The sequence below is a fragment of the Balaenoptera acutorostrata genome, chromosome 11, assembly GCF_949987535.1.
Source record: "Balaenoptera acutorostrata chromosome 11, mBalAcu1.1, whole genome shotgun sequence".
In the NCBI taxonomy this organism is placed as follows: Eukaryota; Metazoa; Chordata; class Mammalia; order Artiodactyla; family Balaenopteridae; genus Balaenoptera; species Balaenoptera acutorostrata.
The window spans coordinates 105,842,599-105,863,771 of NC_080074.1; the positions used below are offsets into that span (position 1 = coordinate 105,842,599).

Here is a 21,173-nt window from a genome sequence, read left to right on the forward strand (position 1 = left end):
AACAATTGTGAACAACGAAGCTGTCATGGCATGTCTTCCTCTTTCTCGTTTATGCCATTTTTTTCATGAAATCCACCCTCCACCCTTGTGGGTTTTTATCTTTTTTTTACTCCGTTACTGTCATTTCAACAGTTTCAGGAGTGTGTTCGATCTGCCATGTTGAGCCAAAAGTCTGCCAACCAGTCACTTTAAAAGGGAACTTCTAGGTCATGGTCTATTTGAAAGATGAGGACTGTCTGTAATTATAATTTTCATTAGGTGTACCATTTTTCATTATTTAGAGCAGTTTTTCTCAGATCCTACAAATGTCAATAAAGAGTTTAAACTGTATTTCTTTATGAATATAAAACTACCCAATATGGTAAATTCACTTTAATACTGAGGAGTTTTCTAAAACAGCTTTGATCTAGGTATCTTGATTTTTGCCTTTTCTGATTTGCGCTAAGCTCCAAGCTTATGTCTGCAATGAAATCAAGCAGCCCAAAAGAATTTCATTCTAATTCTGTAATCACAGACAATAATATATTCAACATGTTGGCCTAGCTCTGAAATCTACCTGTCACTGCTGTCTGTAACTTATCTTAAATATTATGATCTACTTGGGAAAATACAGTTCTAAACTGTATCTCCCTATACCAAAATCTTATTTAGTTCTGAAATGGCAAATACAGCAAACAGCTGCTAGAGGGTAATAATACACAAGAAACAGTCAAATTCGGCTTTTTGTTACATTAGTTTTTATTTGATATTCTCCTTTCTAATAATGGAGATACAGTAGATTCTCAACTTAAAAAAAAAAGAAACTCGCTTTTTAACTCTGGAGTGTACACTACAAGACTAAGCATTTCTTAAAAGGTAAACCTTGCTCAGACCCATCACTCATGTGTTGGTACTCCCACTGCTTGGGCCTAGACTTCTGGAGCTAGGCTTTCTCAGTTCAAATGCTCTTTCCATCTCAAAACAGTCACAGACCTTGGTAAATTATGTAATCCCTTTAACCTCAGTTTCCTCATTTACAAAATAGGAATAATAGGATTTCTAAGGAAAAATGATGAGAATTAAATAACCCGTACAGAGCCTTGACATAGTGCCTGGGAGACAGTAAGCACTCAGTAAATGTTTGTTGGGTAAATAGTTTCTGTCCTAATTCAACAGGCGCCTTATTTACCTATAAAGCTTACAGAGGTCAAATTCTATGACAACCAGGTTTAAACACTATAGATCCTTTACTGTAATAAAACCATACATTTTGTGTTTGGACGAAATTCAGTTACTTATTATACACCTTTTTTTTTTTTTAGTTAAATGAAGAAAGTTTGAGTTTTCACTCTCTATTTTGCTCTTCTGAATCCATACAATTCTAGAAAGGGATAGTTATCTCCTCACGTACCAATTTTTTTAACCTAGTGAATCTAAAAAACTCACCACAAACCTGTATCAGCTCTGCCTCTTGACATGTCCCAAGCTGGCCTATGACATCTATTGGCCAAAGTGAAATGTCAGGACTAAAACAGGGAGATCCTTGACGCGACAGATCTCGAGAGGCAGAGAGTGTTAAAGACCAGTCCTGAGTGAAGCTGGGTTCATTGTTCAAAGGATGATGAATGAATCTATACATCATCAGAGAATACGCAAACCAGATGCAATTATTCCATGGAGTATCAGAATTATTTAAAAACATTTGAGAGGCATCTGACACGCTGAAAGCACCTGGAGCAAAACCTTCTGGGAACCTCTGATGTCAGAGACTGAAAAGGCTTTAGTAAATGAACGAAATCCAAATGGCTGTGGTGCAAAGTCAAGATGCACCAAATGTCAAGGAGAAAAGCAGCAAAATAAACTCAGGAAGGTAAACAGACCCATTCCCTCCCCCTCTTTGTTGTTCAACTGATTTCATTTGTCTTATGGACGCTCATTAGAAACATTTTAATACGCAGCCCAAAGGCTGCCTTCAATCTGCACTCATGTTCAACAGTGGAGAGCGCAGTACAGGCCGGTGTAGAAAAAGCAACGGACCCGAAATCAGAATGCGTGGGTCCGCCAGGGCTGCCGCCTCCCTGAGACTCAGTTTTCTCATCTGCAAAACAGCAGGGAGAGTGTCTGCCCCTCAAAGCGGTGATGAGGAAGTGTGGGAAGATGAATGACAAGGCCTGGAACAGTGCCGTCCAGTAGAAACATATGGTGAACCACAAATGTGAGCCACAAATGGAATTTTTAAATAAAAAAAATAAAAAGAAGCAGGTGAAATTAATTTTAATAATACTTTTTATTTAACTCGATATATTCGGAATACTACCATTTCAACAGGTGAATCAATATAAGACTACTGAGATTTTTTCACATTCCTTTTTTTTTGTACCAAGTCTGTGAAAATCGGTGTGTCTTTGACATTCATAGCTCAGAGTGTAAAATTCAGACCAGCCACCCTAGCCCGTGGGGCGGTACTGGACAGCACAGCCTGGAACCCAGGTGGGGCTGAGCACGTTTACTAGATCCTAGCAGCTAAACCCTGTGGGACTGAGGAAGGTTATTTTTAAAATCGACCACATTAAAGAGACTTTGTATTTTCATATCTTCAGTACAGTACATAATATAATATATAATATGTAATATTGTAAGAAGAATTTAAAATATTATCTATACCAACTAGACTCAGTATTTATCCAAAATAAGGGCAACCAAAATTTATTATAAGCCACTAATAATCATTCATTTTATATTTAATTTTGTGGTTATTTTGTTTATTAGGATTTGAGTTACATATTAATCTGACATAGAATCTAATAATCCCAAAAAAAGAAAATATAACCTGACATAACAAGCACACAAAAAAATTCAAACAACTACAAGCTACAATTGATTAAACTACACCTTCCGGCAAAGAAATAGGAATAGTAAACAAAATATTTCTCTGTATTACTAAATTTTTCATTTCATAGGACCTGCCATTAGAAGGTCATGTTATATAGCTTTAATAGCTTTCTTATAATTTTTTTCTCGTAAAAGTTTAACTGTATTTTCTAAATAGGATGACCACCCATCACGACAACTTAGTTACATGTGACTGTAAGTAAATATAGCATTAAAATGATGCTATATTTACTTCAGAACAATTCAACGGGGTTGAAACATTATATTACTTGTATTACACTGTTAAGATAACACTAAGTAGTACACAGAAGGCAAATTCTTGTATCTTAGGCTCGAAGAATGGGGTGGAAAATGTACGGTAACCATTTCTTAACTGCAAGGTCTTTTTGAAAGCCAGCACGGAGCACGTGCACACACGTTTAAGCAGCTATAGTGTGCGCTTGTGTTCTGTGTGGAGATGCTCCTGCCGGTCCTAACGCGCTCATCCACTTTTCTGTGGGCTGCCCAACAGTCCAGCACGAGTGGTCAGATGGGATGCAAGAGTGAAATGGGGACAGAATTCTGGGCAGGCGACTGCTACCTCACTTCAAACCTCACAAGGACCATTTAGTTACCTAATATAACTTCAACTTTACCAAGTGTTATGAAATTCTTAAGGACCAAAACTCTTTGGACTTTGGTTTTCATTTACTACGTATTCAAAAGATGGTGCTTCTGGAAGACAGGCCCTCTCCCTCAAGCATCTCATCGATGCTCAGCCAAAGCGACACACGAGCTGAATGGCTAGTCTAGGTCCTGCAGCACCACCGAGGCGCCCTCTGCGGTCTCCTGGCCAAGGACTCGCCTCCCCCAAGCCCCGCTCAGGCTCACAGCACAAAGCGGTCCAGCTGCAGGGACGAGGTTTAAATGCTCACGCCATCTCATTCACACAGTTTCCGTGTAAACTCTCCCGAGGAAGAAGCTATCCTGCGCCGAGGCGTGTCTCCCAGGCCACCGGTGCTGGCCCCTACAGTCACTGACACTAAACACAACAGTCACACACAGTCTCAAACACGCGTTCAGACTCACATCTGGCATTTCTGTAGAGAAGGAAGGGGTCCTGGAGCTGGAAATCCAGGTCTTTCGTGATGGGCTCTGTCCTATTCTCCATGCTCAGCCTGTTCATGATGGTGAAGCCGTGTTTCGGAGAAGCAGACCTAAAGGTCGCCGGGGGCAGGGGGACACAGAGACACGCCGTTTAGAGCAGAGCACTTCCAGGACAGGGGCATCCGGACACGCCTTCAACCTTTCCGCCCCTTCACCGTGGGCTGCACCAATGTGCGGGACGCATACGGCACGCCGGCCATGCTGGTGCTTTGGTAAAGTCCAGCCCTACTTATTTAACTGTGTGCGTATGTACATATACACAGCTTGTTTCCCTACCTACGCTGTAAGTTCCTTTAAGGCAGAGATGGTAACTACTGATAAAAAAATTATCGACAGACACCTTTAAACAATCTTGCCCGTTAATACAGAGTGTACATCACAATTACAGAAAATGTTAGTGTTGGTCTGAAATTGAAAGCTGTGTAATTTCTTAGAGAAATGATGTAACTCTGGTCAATGAACTTATGAGGAGATACAGTATAATTAAAAGTTTATACAATTTAAAGCAAAGAGCAGATATTTAGTATTCTTCAGTGTAAGGCAAATAGCTTCATAGATAAGCTACTACAAAAATTTTTATCCATAAAACTGTGCATTTAGTAACTTTTTACTTTTAATTTCATTCAATAAACCTTCAGTGCCTAGTCTCTGTCAGGCAGGAAGAACCCAAATCAAACAGAAACTAACAACTACAAGTGCATCTGTCTACCCTTGGGGGACAGGCCAGATACCAACCCAACTGTGCAACTTCTGCTGACAAACTGGAACACACATGCTCACACACTGAAACGGAAACAGGCAGGGCCACTGATTTAATCTGGGGCACAGAGTAACAAGCCCACAGAAATGCTGTGAGCAACAGGAAGAAAAGGGGTTTATAGCTCAGTTTTATTTCACCTCTAACCACGTGATTTACTACCTACAGTTTTCTTATGAGACTTCTAATTTTAAAACTGATGGAAGGCAATCCTTGCCTAACTTATTTTACTAAGTGGTAAAGTGGTGCTGGGCATATAATGAATACCAGAAATAATCATGACGATCATTTCAACTTAAATTCTGGGGAAGAAAGAAGAGTGACTTCCAAAGATCCCTGTCAGAGGATCCCCAAGAAATCACCAGTGGGTGTAACTCTATTACAGAAAGAGACGGGAGGAAACAAAGACATAATTTTTAAAATGGGATTAGGTGTTTTTATACAGAATCAGAATTTGATTCTTCCAGTGTTTCATTATTACAACACGCTTTCATCCCTCTAACGGTATGGTTACTACACCATCTCACAATTTATAAAATAGACTCAGGGGATACATGTGCCAACTGCTCTAAAGCAACATCTGTAAGTCAAAATACATCACTGGCAGCTCCATCACCTGTACCCAAAACTCCCTGGTGACCTCCATGAGCTGTCTGTCAACCTCCACCGAGGAAAGACCTCAACGTTCTAGAATCTGGGATCGGATGGTGGGGCTGGGCGGGGGGAGAGGGATGGGAGAGAGGGCCCTGCTCTTAAGGAGTTTGATGTGGGGAAGAGATTAAGGACTAGGGAAGGATTTGCTTCTCAGTTTAAAGGTTTGTTTAACTGACAGCTCCATGAGCAACTCAAGAGTATATTAAGAAGTACTTGAAAATACCAACCTACGTTTGGCTTTGGTACAAAACAGAAAATACTTGCATAATCTGTTACTCCTCTGCATCAACAAAAGAAGACCCACTAAAAATGCTCTCCTTCCACTCCCACCGTTGCCTCCTGCCCACTGTCTACGCCGAACCTGCCCGGGGCCGCAGGGGCCTGTGTGTGCTGCTCTAGTTCTGCCTGTCTCCGTGGTGACTCTCCTCTGCATCCTGCTGGCCCTGCAACCCAGCCATTAGGCCCTCAGCTTCCGTGCCGGTTCCAACGACCAAACTAATGATGCCGACGCCTCCACGCTCTGTGCCTCCATCCCTGCCCCGTCCCGAGTGCCTGGTACCACCACTGGAACGCCCTGCCATCGCCCCAGAGCCACTATTTCAAACTAAAACTAAAACCATCCTCAAGCCAGGTTCTCAACCCCCCATCTTTCCATTCCGCCAGTGAGTCTGTCATCCTGTTTTCCATTTCAAAATCTCACCAGTGCTTTAAAATGTCACCGCCCCCCGCGTGCAGTCTCCCAGGAAGCCCTCCCCACTTCACCTCACGCCTGCTCCGCCACCACCGTCTCTCCGTGTCCGCGTAACGCTAGCACACCGACTTTCCCGCGTGTCTGCCATCACTCCTTTACTCCCCCACTCGTAAACCTTCAGTGGCTCCCTACTGCTCAGGAAAGAGGTTTCCGCACCTTCAGTCTGATACTCCAAGCCAGCAAAACCTCTTTACTCTCACTGTCAGCTTCTAACTCATGCCAAGCGGTACACACTCTCTGCCCCGGATCGCTGCCCTCACTGTGCTGTGACGCGGGGCCCCTGCCTCCGCCTCCGCGAGGTTCAGCTCCTCCTCCCGCACCTGGCAGCTCTGTAAAGCCTCCCAGGGCCACACCCGCCCACTCACTGCTTGTCACGGGCCAACTGGCACGGGGGTAGTCTATCCACACTGTGGTTTACCCTCGAAGGTGAATGTGTGTGTAAAACAGATGCGCATGGGTGGGGTGGGAAGGGTCTGTACCAGGCCTCTGTATCACATCTCTGTAACCCACCGATGGTGATGGGCCTCCGCTATGAGGTCTTACGTGGATGTTTATGTGACTAAACAGCTTAGCTGTGAAGACAATATACATACTACACATCTCTGTGTGCGTGTGTGATATTAACAGCAGCTGATAAAAATTACCAAAAAACATGAATTTATTAAACCTATCCTGAAACATATTCCATTAGCTATACAATGGAGGACTAAGAGACATCTTTAATTTCGGATCACGCTTCTTCAAAGAGTCAAGAGGTGGGCGTGACCAATAATGCTCTCCTCCAAATGCTGGTTAAATAATCTAACATTCTTACCAGTGTACTTCTAGCTCCTTGCCAATCCATTATACTCAAGCACTTTGTACCATTCATTTGAATTAAACAATAAATAGTTAATACTGCTTTTATAAGAACACAAAGATTTAAGTTCATCTACACTGAAGTTTACACTATATTCTGAAATTAGTATTCATCACACCACACAGATGACATTATTCAGTATTCCCTTCCCTATGTCAACTAATAACTTCAAACTAATAACTTCAAACTAAGTTCTTTCACTTCTCTGAAATAAAACTACACTTGAAGGGTGACACAACAGAGCTAAGACATGAGTGAAAGACCATCAGTTTCTTTATGAAAGTGAAATACTCTTACCTTGTGTAAACAAATAAGGTTCCTTCCACATCAGTCTTTTCCTAAAAAATAAAAACAAAACAAACAGCAAAACATGTATATTCTGTTCACTAACAGGAAACACTCACAGAGGTCAGAGAACATAAGCATCTTAGAGAACAGGAATTCGATCAGTTCCAAGCGGGGTCAAACCTATGTAACGGAGGGGTGACTCTTAGGGAAAGGAAAAAGCAGATTTTCTGCCCATTGTGACTCTGCTGCTTAAGCAGTGGGAAGCATCCTCCTACTGTCATTTACAGACTAAACCAGAGTGCTGTCTTCCCCTCTGACCTGGGGACACGGCCAGCCGCAGAAACCACCACTGTCTGTACTTCCTTCTCCTCCTCTGTTTTCTGGTTCCCTTTTCTCTTGTCGTATCCTGTCACCTAGGAGAGCAGCGGACCTGCCGATAACTCTACTCTGACTACTACACAGAAGACAGCAATGCTGCTGTAGTTTTCAGACAAATTAATCGCCTATTGGATGTGGAATATTTAGAGTCAAGTCTGATCTTTGAAATGCAATTAGACAGAAACATTACCAAGCTAAGACTCAAGAACTCTGCCTGAGAGGGACTGGGAAAGTTGTAAACTTAAAATGATAAACTATCATTTCAGTTCACTGGGAAAGGCTCTTTTCCATCTCCCCAGGCCCTGATGAAAATGTTCAGCTTACTAAAAAAAAAATTTAAGTACCCATTTGTCTGATTAACTAGTAATCAGACTATTATAACTCAGCATTTAGAATTCATCTTTGCTATTTACGTGGTTTAATTTCAGCATTCTATTTAACCTCTCAATATTTTGTTATTTATATATCCATTAGCAAAGTCATTCAAAATTTAAGTACTCTGTAATTTTGGTGAAAAATACTCTAAGAAACAAAGGTATATTAAAATGATGATTCTGAAAAGGCACACAAAAAATTGCAAGCATGATCCTTTCCATGCTTGAGTAATTTCATCATCCTTAAACTGGATTTACTATTAAGTGACCACTTGCTACGAGGACAGAACACTTTTCTGTCTTCCAGTATTTGACCCTGGACTGTTTCATCTCAGAGATCTAGTCAGGATGTTTCTGCGAATCAGCACACAGAAACCTAACAGCCTTTGACTTGTTTCCTTCCTTCCTTAATGAAGTAGTAATAGAAATTACCTGGTCCTTAAGGAAAATCCAGAATCAGAAATGTAAAAGGCATGCTTCTCCTGAAATTATTCTCTAACTCCAAATTTGCAATTCTTAATTAGTTTATTGTTCTGTGTCTCAGTTTCTCCACTGAAAAGGGATAACAAACCTACACCACGCAGATCTTTGGATTAAAAACATAGTTTTCATCTAAGGCTCTATGACACCTAGATAAAAAGGTCTTTGGAAATGTAAATTCTGGTCTATTCTGGCTGAAACAGCTCATATTCATGCATTTTCTCCATCCCTCCACAGTTATCCAGGGGTAACCAGATTTTTTTTTTCTTTCTGGGCAAAGCCCAGGTTTGGGGTTTTGGGCAACAGTTAAAGCAAGATTCTATTAGCTCCTCCTTAGGTCCTGCAAGTAAAGAAGACGTTTTTTTTTTGATATTTATTCATTTATTTGGCTGCACCAGGTGTTAGATGCAGCATGTGGGATCTTTTAGTTGTGGCATGGGAACTCTTAGTTGCGTCATGTGGGATCTAGTTCCCTGACCAGGGATTGAACCCGGGCCCCCTGCATTGGGAGTGCAGAGTCTTAGCACTTAGAGCACCAGGGAAGTCCCTAAAGAAGACTTTTATGTTAAAGTATTAGTTCACAGTTCTGGGGGATTTTAACTTAAATTTTAAAAGTACAATTTAATAATTTAATATTACACTCATAAAAACTAACAAGTGCTAAAAAATTAAGCAGTTCAAAATTTAAAATAATGAAGTAGAATGTAAAATAGCGCTAGTTTGCAAACTATTGGGACTTGGCAGACTACTTGACACTTTCAGAACAACGCAATCTACATCTGATTATTCTGTTAAAATAATGAAAAAGTCAATCTCCATTTACCCTCTAAATCTGCCTTTCTCAATCACATATGTAGCATCTGAGTCACCTAAGAAGCTTTCAACAAATATCAAATGCTTGGGCCTCATATCCTGAGATTTTTGATTTGGTCGGATGCACTTTTAAAAACTCCCAATGATCTTGACTCACAGAACTTAGAAAATCACTAGCTAGAAACAAAGGGAACACTCCCATTATCCGGCAGCTTCTCAAGCTCAGCACTTTTGACATTTGGGACCAGATTAACCTTTGTCGTGGGGGCCTGTCCCATGCACTGCAGGATGTTTAGCAGAATCCCTGGCATCTACCCTCTGGATGCCAGGAACGTGGTCCCTCTCCAAGCGACAACTAAAAATTTTCTCAAGACCCTGCCAGTGTTGCCTGGAAGCAAAATCGACTCCAGTTAAGAACTACTGCTCTAAGGGCTGAGAGGTGAAAATACCACCAGCGTTAAGACACACTGGTGTTTTGGGGGAGTGGGCTTTCCTGGCAATGGGAAGTAGGTCTAGTTCCAAAATTCCTACTCCAGTCCTGACATAATCGTTCTGAAGCTTCCTTAAAGCAGCTCATTTTCTGTCCCCGCTTCATTCCTTATTCCTCCTGCTGAATGCCTTAAGTTAGCCTTCATCCATATTCAGTGTAATAAGAATTCCCCTCCTTTACGTCCCACCTACATATACTTTCTCTTCTGTTCTTAAGCATGTCCTGTACACTTTTATTAGGCTTATGTTCAAAAGCTCCCGTTGTGGTGGCATATGGAGACGCGGCATCAATTTGTTTGCGCCCAGCAACTGCCCTGCAGCTAAACTAGGTCTGTCTTTTTTTTTCTCGGCTACCACAGCCTTGAAGATGAGTACTTTGAAAGAATGACCTTCTAAGGGATGAACTATGCGCTGTCTGAAAGCAACAAGTCCAGGAAGCAGAAAAACATAACTCCTGTAAATAATGCATTGTGCCACTTGTGACTTCTGATGAGGCTGTAGAAGGGCCGCCTCTGTAACTATGGTAACACGTGTCTCAGAGACCCTGTCCAACGCCCGTAGGAAACAACCGCTACTCAAGGGGAACCTCTCCTGTGCCCGTTAACTTCTCAGAATTCCCCAGACTCTCGGTCGGGTGTCAAGTCAGTCCAGAGAACGACACACCCCCAATCCTCATCTCTACTACGGAATTTCCTCAACAGAATTAGGACATCATGCCTTTGGCGCTTTTCTACAGAGCGGTATACAACCGCACGTAGAATATCTGCATTTTAAAAGTTGCCGTTGAAACTTGTCCACCTCGTCGCTCAACGTCCTTGATACGAAGACCCAGGCGACACATGCCCCCGAAAACTAGGGAGACATAGCTAGGAAGCGGCGCGCTTCCTCCCCCGGGACCTCGCGGGGCAGGTGTCCCCACGTCCCTCCATTCCTGCCTCTTTTCGGTGAATTTCCTCGGTTACGAACTTAGGGCAAAGCTGTTCTCTTCTCTCCCGTGTTAGGACCTACTTCTTAGTGTCTTCGCTTCTGTGAGTGGTTTTCGGGTAAACTTTAATGACCGGCTGCGGAAGGAGACAGGGAGGCCACGTGAACTACTGGGGCTGTGTCCCGTCGGGGGGCTCTCCTAGCTGACCGCCGGGACGTGCCGGAGCAGGGTGTCTGACCCGCTCCGCGGGGCTGAGTCCTGCCCGCGCTCCGTGACTCAGTTCAACGCGGCGGGAGGTGCCCGCGGACGCCGGACCCGAGTGACTGCCGGGGGGACCTCCCCGCCCGCTCGCAGCCCGTCCCCGGCCCCGCCTGCCCGCACGCACCCACTCGTTGGCCCGGTGGCCGAAGGTGTACAGGGCCACCTGGCTGGCCACGTCCACGATGCGGCTGATGTAGGGGTCGTGGCGCCGCAGGGCCGCCAGGCTAATGTCGCGCCCCTTCCCAGCTGGGTAGCCCGCCGCCGCCGCCGCCATCTTCCCGCCGGCCCGCGGGGCGCCGCAGCCCTCTCGGCAGAGCGCAGAGCGCGCAGGCGTCACTGGTCGATGGCCGCGCCGCGCCCGCCCGCGATCGTTGCCACGGCAACCGCAAGGCGGCCCCCGCGCGGTCCTGCGAGCGTCCCGGGTACCGGACCATCGCTGGACGCCGCGCACGTCTGCTCCTCGGTGCTCCGCGGTCAGACCTGTAGTGATAAACACGCCTCGAGCGCGCGTAACTGAACAGGGAGGGATCTGCGATTTCTCGTGCGCGGACGCCGGGTGGTTCTTCAAGTGCAGTCCTCGACGCCCTGGCGGCTCCGAGACCCTTTCAGGGGGTCTGAGGGTCAGAACCGTTTTCGTGACAATCCTAAAACTCACCTGACTCGTGCCCTGTGCTGACTTTTGCTCGAATGCTGCAAGAACAATGGTGGGAGAAAGTGCAGGTGTCTTAGCAGGAATCCAGGCAGGAGCCACGCTGTAGAGGCCAGTGTAACTTGACAGTGTACGTGATAAGGCAGAAAAATTATTAATTTTATTACATTTCAACCTTTTGGTACACTTTTAAAAATTCTGTGTGAAAAAAAGAGGAAGAAAGCACAGAGTATGTGCCCTGAACACGGAGCTGCCATATTTGCCTCCAGGAAAACACTTGAGTGCTTAAGTCGCAAGCTGAGCTAGTGTTTTTATTTTTATTTTCACGGAACACTATTTTTACTTGAAAGAAAGATGGACAAACTATGGGTATTCAGACAGGCATTTGACAGACATTTTTTTAGAAAATAAATAACGTGCACCTGTCACTTCCAGGAAAACAAGGGGTAATTATTGTCACCAATGATAATTTTTGAGCTTTCAAGCGAGAATGAGAAGTTTACAAAATGTGTATCCACTGCCATGAGCTTGGCAGCTTCTCAATACTTAAAGTCTTTTCTGATGAGATTGCTGGGTATTTGGAAAGCCTGTGATGAGGGAGTTCCTCTTTAAAACTTGGGAGAAAGGTGAAAGTTGATCACTCTGGTACATGCATAACTGGATGTACATTTTTGTTAAAATATTTCAATAAAGCTTTAAAGTTTCTTTTATATCTTTGAGCCTTGGAGTCTATAGGCAAAGTCTCCCTTTTGATAATTTCAGGGAGCATAGACACACCCTAGTTGTCTCTCTAGTACTTGGTCCAGTGCCTTGTGCTGAATAGAAATTGTTAAATGCCGATTCTATTGAACTCAACCATGAGTTAGTCAAATTTACTGATTAAGTATCAGCTTTTTAAAAGAGCTCATGATTTACAGAATACTGAGATCCAAGTTGGCATGAAAGAGCGTACAATAACAAGTCCTGATCTTTCAGAGTTTACGTTCTAAAAAAGATAGAAAAAAATGGAAAGGTTTGTTTAATTTTCCATGTTATAAAGAAAACAAGAAAGAAAAGGGAAAAGACCTTGAAGATTAGAGATCACACTCAGAAAAAGAAGATATATAATGCTGCAATGGCTTCAGCATTGCAATGTTGTTTGTCTCCTGGCCCCAGAGCTTTGTTCTCTTAAAATTCTTTTTTCCCCCCAAATTCTTAAAGATCTAACCTTCTAGGATGAAGACAGAGTTCTGCCTAATTTCTACTTGAATAATCTGTGTTTGTAAAATCAGGTCATCATCACTTATCCAAATATACTAAGTTAACAGGCTCTTTATTAGTAAAAGGCCATTTTTTAAAAATTGGGGTATAGTTGTTTTACAATGTTGTGTTAGTTTCTACTGTACAGCGAAGTGGAGTTCCCAGTGCCATACAGCAGGTTCTCATTAGTTATTTTATACATATTAGTGTATATATGTCAATCCCAATCTCCCAATTCATCCCACCCACCCCCTTTCCCCCCTTGGTGTCCATACGTTTGTTTTCTACATCTGTGTCTCTATTTCTGCCTTGCAAACTGGTTCATCTATGCCATTTTTCTAGATTCCACATATATGCGTTAATATATGATATTTGTTTTTCCCTTTCTGACTTACTTCACTCTGTATGACAGTCTCTAGGTCCATCCATGTCTCTATAAATGACCCAATTTCGTTCCTTTTTATGGCTGAGTAATATTCCATTGTATATATGTACCACATCTTCTAAAAGGCCATTTAAAATGAGCAAATTCTTTTAAAATCCATATAACTTCAATTTCCACTGGCTTCCACAGTGTGGTCATATTTACCCTGTGTTTCCAGAAGCCTCATCATGATACCTTGAACAAATATTGGGGTCTTTGGGTTTCATGATTATTTTATAATTGTCATAATGAGATAAAATATGTGCTAACAGTTGGTGTTACAAAGTTGTATATCACAATTTAAAACAAGTTATAGTATGATTTAAAAAATAGTGTCTGGGTCCAGGATGTTTATGCCATTGCAATGACTAAGATAAAATTCACCACTTGAGGTAATTGTAAGAACACAGTATGTTTAAATTGTTTGGAAATAGATATAGAACTGGAAAATGTTTGGTTTTGTAGCCATGTATGGATGTTTGTATACAAATATAAACTGACTTTTTATGGCATGATTGTCTAGAAATGTAAATACACAGTCTGCTTTATTAGTACTCTTTTCTTTACTGTGTAAAGGACCTCTAAGTTTTGCATTTGTCCCGTAGTAGAATGTATTGGAATGGAGGGGAAAGAGGAGCTTCCAGGATGCACCTAAGAGTTTATGATTCTAAAATGGCTAAAACAGCCTCTGATGCCCTGCTGGTGCTGCCTGTATGAATTGCCCTTCATGCTGGGAATTTTATACCAAATGGTGACAGAAGTGGGCAGTTAATGCCCTCTTTCTCCCAGTGGAGGAAAACGGTTTGAAGCTGTGTGTTATCAGTTGTTTTCAATGCATGGTTTGTTTCTTTTTGAAGCAGCAGAGCACAGCAGAAAGGGCACCCCCTTGGAAAGGGAAACTGGTTAAACTTATTTTTACCTCACTTGGAACTTGGGGATCATAATATCACAACTTCACAGGGTAAATGAGATCAAATGAGGAGAAAATGTACCCAGAAAAGATTTGCAATGTGTAAAATGTTCTGCAAATGAAAAAGCTATTACTGTTATAATTATCATCATCATCATTATTATTATTTCTAATAGAAGCCCGGAAGGGATTCTTCTTGTCTAATTACCCAGCCAGAGCTCAAATCATCTCAACAAAGTTCTGCATAAGCGACAAGGAACACATTAAATCCCAAGGCGGTTCATTCCCAATATTTTTATGTGGTGGAGGATGTGAGCTAAGACATATTTATCAGGAGCTCCACAATTAGAGGAAGAAATGATGTAGGAAATATAGGTCGATGTTCCACGAGATTGCACAGGGGTTAAGATGTGAAACACTCATCAGAGGGACTTGGAACAGAATGAGAAGGGGCAGATGTGGGGAGGGAAGAGGCCTGATGGGTGGGGATAGGAGGTAGCCTGGAGAAAGGGTTAGAACGTCTCCGGTCTGGGCCCAGCAGCTGCTTGGACTGACCCTCTGCTCACCTGACCCGGAAAGGGCCCGGATCTCTTCAGAGCTCTTCAGAGCGGGGACCATTCTTGCATGTTCTCTTCTGATCCCTGTTTGCCTCTCTCTGCAAGTCCCATAAAATCTAGTCCTTCCAGGCTCATTGTCAGGGGTCAGGTGAAGGCTTCATGGGCCTGGAGGGCGTCTACAGTAACATCTTTTCAGTTGCTGCCCGGAGCGCGCTACGAAGAGGAAGGGCCTTTGATTCCCCACGAAGAGATATAGGCTTGAAAGGCAAAGACCTGACTGTGGTAACTGATGCACCTGGGCCCAGCCCGGGTCCCTCAAGGCAGCAGGATGTGGAAGGGAGGGTCGGAGGCAGAAGAACCGCTCTCCCTGCTTCACGACTGTGCCACGGAGGGGACAGTGGGAGCCGTGCAGAGACCAGCTGCCAGCTCTCTGGAAACACAGGCAGCTCTGTGTCCCGTAAGTGAGGAAGCTGCTGTTAAACGGGGCCGACTTCTCATGGAGGAGCCTTGTCCTGGGGCAGAGCGGCTTGTGCGGTTGTCAGTGGGTCGTCCGCTGCACTCTGAGCTGCTGTCAGGTGAAGTGGGCGTGTGTGGTCCTGGCGGGTTCATCGCGGTGGCGCTAAGTCGTCTAGGGATGGCCTGATGGCCATCTGATTCTAGCAGAGTCCACAGTTCTGGGCAAGTCACCTCACTTCTGTGGAACATAGGGGCTGAGTTGGAAGGCTGCTTCCCGGCTCCAGGTTCTGCGCTGCTTTATCGGACCACCCCTGTCCATGTCAGATGCAGCCATCTTAGCAAACACGGAGCTAAGCCTGGAAACAATAATGAATAATCTATTTAATAGGTCTTGAAATTAGGTCAAAGGAGCAGCCTGTTAAGGACTTTGAAATGTTATATCAAAGCTGAGGGCTGAATGCTTTAGCCAAGAAAGAGAAAGGGTTTTCTTCTTTCCTTGGTTGTTTCTTGTTCTCAGAGGAAAGCAGTCGTGTTGGGAGAAAGGAATGTTTATCCTCGCGCTCCTTCACATGGCCTCCTGCCAGAGTGATTGGCCCTCGCTGCAGATTTTTTTTTTTTTTTTTGGCTGCATTGGGTCTTCGTTGCTGCGCACAGGCTTTCTGTAGTTGCGACGAGCGGGGGCTACTCTGCGTTGTGGTGCACAAGCTTCTCATTGTGGTGGCTTCTCGTTGCGGAGCACGGGCCCTAGGCGCGCGGGCTTCAGTAGTTGCAGCACACGGGCTCAGTAGTTGTGGCTCGCAGGCTTCGTTGCTCCGCAGCATGTGGGATCTTCCCGGACCAGGGCTCGAACCCGTGTCCCCTGCATTGGCAGGCGGACCCCTAACCACTGCGCCACCAGGGAAGCCCCTCGCTGCAGATTTTTAATCTAGGTGAAATGCAGATTTCAACCTATCTGTGATGACTTCCATGGAGGTCTATGAGAAGCGGTCCGGAAAAGGTGTCAGGGACCCCTGGGTGGAATGCGTTTGAAGAATTTTCTAATTACTTGTTATTGTTACAACCGACCGTGTCAGCTCTTCACTTTGTGATTGACTTTTCTCTTTCTAAACTGATGTATGAAGCCCCAGAGGAAAATGAACTGCACGATATTGTGCTGAACTACACTTAAGTCCAAGGTGAGAGGCTCTGGAAAGACACTTGGCTTGGTCAGGAGCTGGGACCCTGGGAGGGGCTGGAGGCCGGAGTGGGGGACAGAACCTTCCGCTGTGGTGTCTCGTCCTTCAGGTCTGGCATAAATAGTCTCTGATGAGCCCACAGACTGCAGCCCATAGGCCAAGTCTGGCCCTCTGCCTGGTTTGTAAATAAAGTTTTATTGGGGCACAGCCACGCCCACCGCATTGTCCGTGGCACTTTCACCAGGCAACAGCGGAGGTGATGAAACCAGACGGCCTGGGCTTCGATACCTGAAATGGTTGCTCTCTGCTCCTTGACAAGGTTTGCTGATCCCTGATCTATGTTATTTAACAAATCAGTGAGTAACTTGCGTCAGGGACCCTCTACACGCCAGTAGGCACCTGTTTGTGTCCATCATAAGCACACGATGGATTGGAAAGGGGACAAGGATGAAGCCTCGGAACTGTGCTCAAGGAGTTGTAATCTGGTCGAGGACACGAAGATTGGCTTATGTGAAAAGATGGGGACAATAAAAGGTGACATATAATCACGGGTTAAGTTGTGACGTATAGACAAGCACTAGGGTTTGCAGAAAGGGAGAGAGGGCCGGCGAGAGCCCCAGTAGCTGGAGACAGCGACGTTGAATGGAATAAAGTCCCAGGACACACGAGAGCTGGGATGCCCCTTGGGATCCACTATGATTGGATTTGACCTCTATTCCTACTCATGTCATTTAAGTCACTGATATTTCTGGCCTGCTGTTTAGGGGATGCCTTAATGACCAGAAATATTTCTGAGTAACTTTAGCTGACTGATTTTCCTAGGATTTGGGATTCCTTCCATCTCCCTAAACTGCAGGGAATTTAATCTAGTCACGGTGGCAGGGTGTCGTTCTTTTTTGGAGACAATATAGTGTAATGAGCTTGGGGTCAGAGGCCTGGATCTGAATCCCCTCTGCACTGTGGAGCCTCGGGGGCTCTGGAACACTCTGGGTCTCAGTTTCTTCATCTGAAAAGTAGGGACAAGGATAACGTCTGCCTGTCTGCGTGGTCGTGAGAACTGGATAACAAAGTCACGTGAAGGGCTCAGACTGTACAAGGCAGGGCCGTGTGGATGGTCAGCCACTGACCACTGCCCTGCATAACAGCAGCGTATGTGTCCTGTTCCAGGGAGCCGTCCTCACTTCCAGAACAAAAGTTAGTTCTTTATTGTTTATAAAGACAATTTGTGTAGAGCACAAAATACTCTAATGCCAAGTGCAGCGTGACTGCTGCCTGCCGTTTACTAATGGCCCGGAGTCTTAATTTTCACATAACGGCCACTGCCAGGCCACCAGCTATTTCTGTGGTGTCTTGGGGATCTTGGAACGGGGCCTCGGGTCTACACCTGCAGGAATCGCGGGTGTTCACGGGGACTGTACCCACTCCCTCTGGAGGTCAGGCAGGTTGGCGGTGGGATGGCCTTGTTGATGGGGAGAGGTTTTCCTACGCTCTCACCCATTTCAGTGGTTGTGGGTGAATTGAGACCAGACCAGTTTTCCCGGTTTGCAGTAAGGAGATAGTAACACATTTTTGTGACTGTTGTGAGTATTGCTGAACGAGCTCTTTGGAACACTCTGTGTTTTGATGTCATCATAGAACATGAGGCTTTAAACCAGGTCTGAGTGTCCAGGGCGGGCTTTGCTTGCCCTGTGGACAAAACCTGAAGACAGCCTTGCTTGTTTCCCTGGAGGTCATTCGAAGATTAAAGCTCAGGGTGTTTTCTGTGTTTCCTGTTGGTGACAAATGGCTTCTCCAGCGCTCGACCTTCTAGGCTGACGTGCAGACATGGGGAACCTGCTCACGGCGTGACGACGCGGGGGCTGCCTCTGAGGCCTGTAGCATTAATATATTAAAAAAGTTTTTTTTAATTGAAATATAGTTGATTTACCGTGTTGTGTTAGTTTCAGGTGTACAGCAAAGTGATTCAGTTATACGTATGTATCTATTCTTTTTCAGATTCTCTTCCGTTATACATTATTACAAGGTATTGAATATAGTTCCCTGTGCTATATAGTAGGTCCTTGCTGTTTATCTATTCTAAGTACATTTTTTAAGAACTCCAAACACTGAAGTCACTTTGCGGTTTTGTTTGCTCTTGTTAAGAATGACATTGGCTTGATAAGAAAACTAGAAACTGTCAGGAAAGCAAACACCTTTATTTAACCCAAATAAGCCATGTTTAGCCTAAACTGGGAGAGCTCTGATAAGTAGAGCAGTTCATGTCTGTGCCCCGAGAGCACCCGAGAAGTGGGTAGTAAGTGTCTCTACACTTGTCTGTCTGAAAACCTTTACAGGTAGTCGCTTATTCACTTGATGAACGTTTGTTACGCTCTGTAACAGGACAGGCACTGAATGCTGCGGAGACCAAGACGGGCACGCCAGGCCCTCTGGAGTCCACAGTCTGACCAGGAAACGGCTGCACAAACAGGTCAGGACGAGAAAGCGGGGCCAGCGCTGTGTGGAGGTTCGGAGAGCTGTGGGAACACACGGCAGAGGCACAGAAAGGCTTCTGTGTCTGTAAATGAACTGCCAAGTGTGACAGAATGAAGGCCTTGCATGTCCTGTGATTGTGCCCAGATGGGGGACCAGCCCTGACGGGTAGAGGCTGGGCCCCTTTGCTCTTAGACCTTGAGGCTTTTCTTGGGTGGTTTGAGCCTCTGGCCTTAGAGAGGATCTTGAGCCTGGTCTGAGTGGCGCTGTCAGCGGCATCCTGTAGTCACCTCGATCCCCTCTGGCCGCGGAGCTCAGCAGACTGAGTGAGACCCTCCCAGGGGCTGTGGTCCAGGTCTCCCACATGAACTTGAACCACCAGTGGTCTCACTGCTCAGCCCTCTCTCGTCTGCTCCTTGGGGTTTCCCTTCCCAAGAGGACAGGCTGGGTCCTCTCCGTCTTGTCACTCTGAGGCAGGGCAGGAACGACCACGTCAGTCCCTGGGGGAGGCTGGTTTATCCGTCTGTGGACCCTCCTGTACTCTGCCCCTCCCCAGGGCTGGGAGACCGTCCTCAGGCAGGGCTAACTCACTGGGCTACATTGATTCCTCCTTATTCTTTCTTTCTTTTATTAAAATAATTAATTAATTAATTTTGCGGGGGGCTGCATTGGGTCTTCGTTGCTGTGCGCCGGCTTTCTCTAGTTGTGGCGAGCGGGGGCTACTCTTCCTTGCGGTGCACGGGCTTCTCATTGCGGTGGCTTCTCTTGTTGCGGAGCACGGGCTCTAGGCACGCGGGCTTCAGTAGTTGTGGCATGCCGGCTCAGTAGTTGTGGCTCGCGGGCTCTAGAGCGCAGGCTCAGTAGTTGTGGCTCACGGGCTTAGTTGCTCCGCAGCATGTGGGATCTTCCCAGACCAGGGCTCGAACCTGTGTCCCCTGCATTGGCAGACAGATTCTTAACCACTGCGCCACCAGGGAAGTCCCCTCCTTATTCTTTCTAAGGAGCTTTTATGTCCTTCCCTGCATCTCACAAAGAAAGCCATGGTGGTCGCCCATCCCAGCCCCAATTTCCCCTTAGTGGGGGCTGAAAAGTCCAGGAGTAGCTGGCTGGGTGTCCACGTTTGGAGATTCCAGGAGCCCCCTTTTTGCCTGGGCTTGATGTTGGGGGTGGAGGGGAGGCAGGGGTAATTCCTAGGTATTACAGTTAGAATCGTCACGCAGAAAGGTGGTCTCAGCCACCTCTATGTATGAAGGAGCAGAGCTGGGGGGCTGAGGTCACCCCGGTCAGAGGAGAGACAGCTTAGGCAGATCCTCCATCCCGGCGCCTCAGGATTGCTGGAGGGCATTTAAATAGGACTAGCCGTGCCCGGGGCCCAGCCAGACTCCTGCGTGCAGCCGTGAGGTTGGGCCTGGGAGTCTCCTCCAAGTGGTTCTCACTGCAGCCTCTGTGCCAAGGCCGAGCACCCCTGGGTTCGAATCTGGCTCAGCTGGGGTGGGAACGGGCAATTTACGTATCCCGTGTAGACCTCAGCTTCCTTCCCTGTGAAATGAGGTTATTAATGATACCGACTTTGTAGGATTGTTGGTGAGAATCAGACAAAAAATACAAGCATCTTAAATGTATCAAGTACTTAATAAAAATAAATGACTGAGATGTTATTTGTTAATAGCAGAACAGGATAAGACATCAGGCCTCCTGATTTCCGGGCAGTTCTCCTTCCAGCATGGACATTTATCAAGGCCTATGGTGATGAATTCGGTGTAAAATGGGTGCTTTGTCCTTTAAAATGACATCAGTGGCCTTGTTCCTTATTCCTTATTTTCAAGGCCTCTTAAGCTTCACTCTATTTCAGTGTTTCCTGCTTGATATAATTCATTTGCTTATCTGCTCATTCATTTGTTCTTTGAGTTGACAAACATCTGTTGGGTGTCTATTAGGTGCCAAGTACTACCTAAATATCATCAATATAACAAAAAAATTAAATATAGACCCTGCCTTCCAGGACCTTAAAGTTTAATGGAGGAGAAGCACTAAAACAAATGATTGTACCATGTACTTATTATGACAGTAGGTTTGTAAAAAAAAAAAAAAAAAGTTCTAAGAACAGTTTCTAGTTCTAGTTCAGAAGGACTATTCTGGCTGCAATGTGGGAATGGGTAGGGCCGGAGACAGAGTAATCTGTCAGGAGAAGGGATGACCCCGAGGCCTGAACAGGATGGGTGGTGGGACCCTTATGCTCAGTACCAGC

The 21,173-nt window shown here is 45.2% G+C and overlaps 2 protein-coding genes across 7 annotated transcripts in view; one reads left to right on the forward strand and one right to left on the reverse strand.

Moving 5' to 3' along the window:
- DCP1B (decapping mRNA 1B) overlaps window positions 1–13,846 on the reverse strand; it is a 52,617-nt gene extending 38,771 nt beyond the window's left edge. The window contains exons 1-3 of one of the 5 annotated variants that reach the window (XM_057556054.1): window positions 11,171–13,846; window positions 7,336–7,376; window positions 3,940–4,067 (exon numbers count right to left, since the gene is read on the reverse strand). In XM_057556054.1, the coding sequence (XP_057412037.1) occupies window positions 3,940–4,067; window positions 7,336–7,376; window positions 11,171–11,320 (319 nt within the window). In that variant the 5' untranslated portion in view covers window positions 11,321–13,846. The remainder of the gene's footprint in view (window positions 1–3,939; window positions 4,068–7,335; window positions 7,377–11,170) is intronic. The other 4 variants (XM_057556052.1, XM_057556056.1, XM_057556053.1 and 1 more) reach the window with 4 other exon arrangements.
- The window catches only part of CACNA1C (calcium voltage-gated channel subunit alpha1 C), a 551,559-nt gene that overhangs the window by 21,411 nt on the left and 508,975 nt on the right, over window positions 1–21,173 (forward strand). The window lies entirely within an intron of this gene.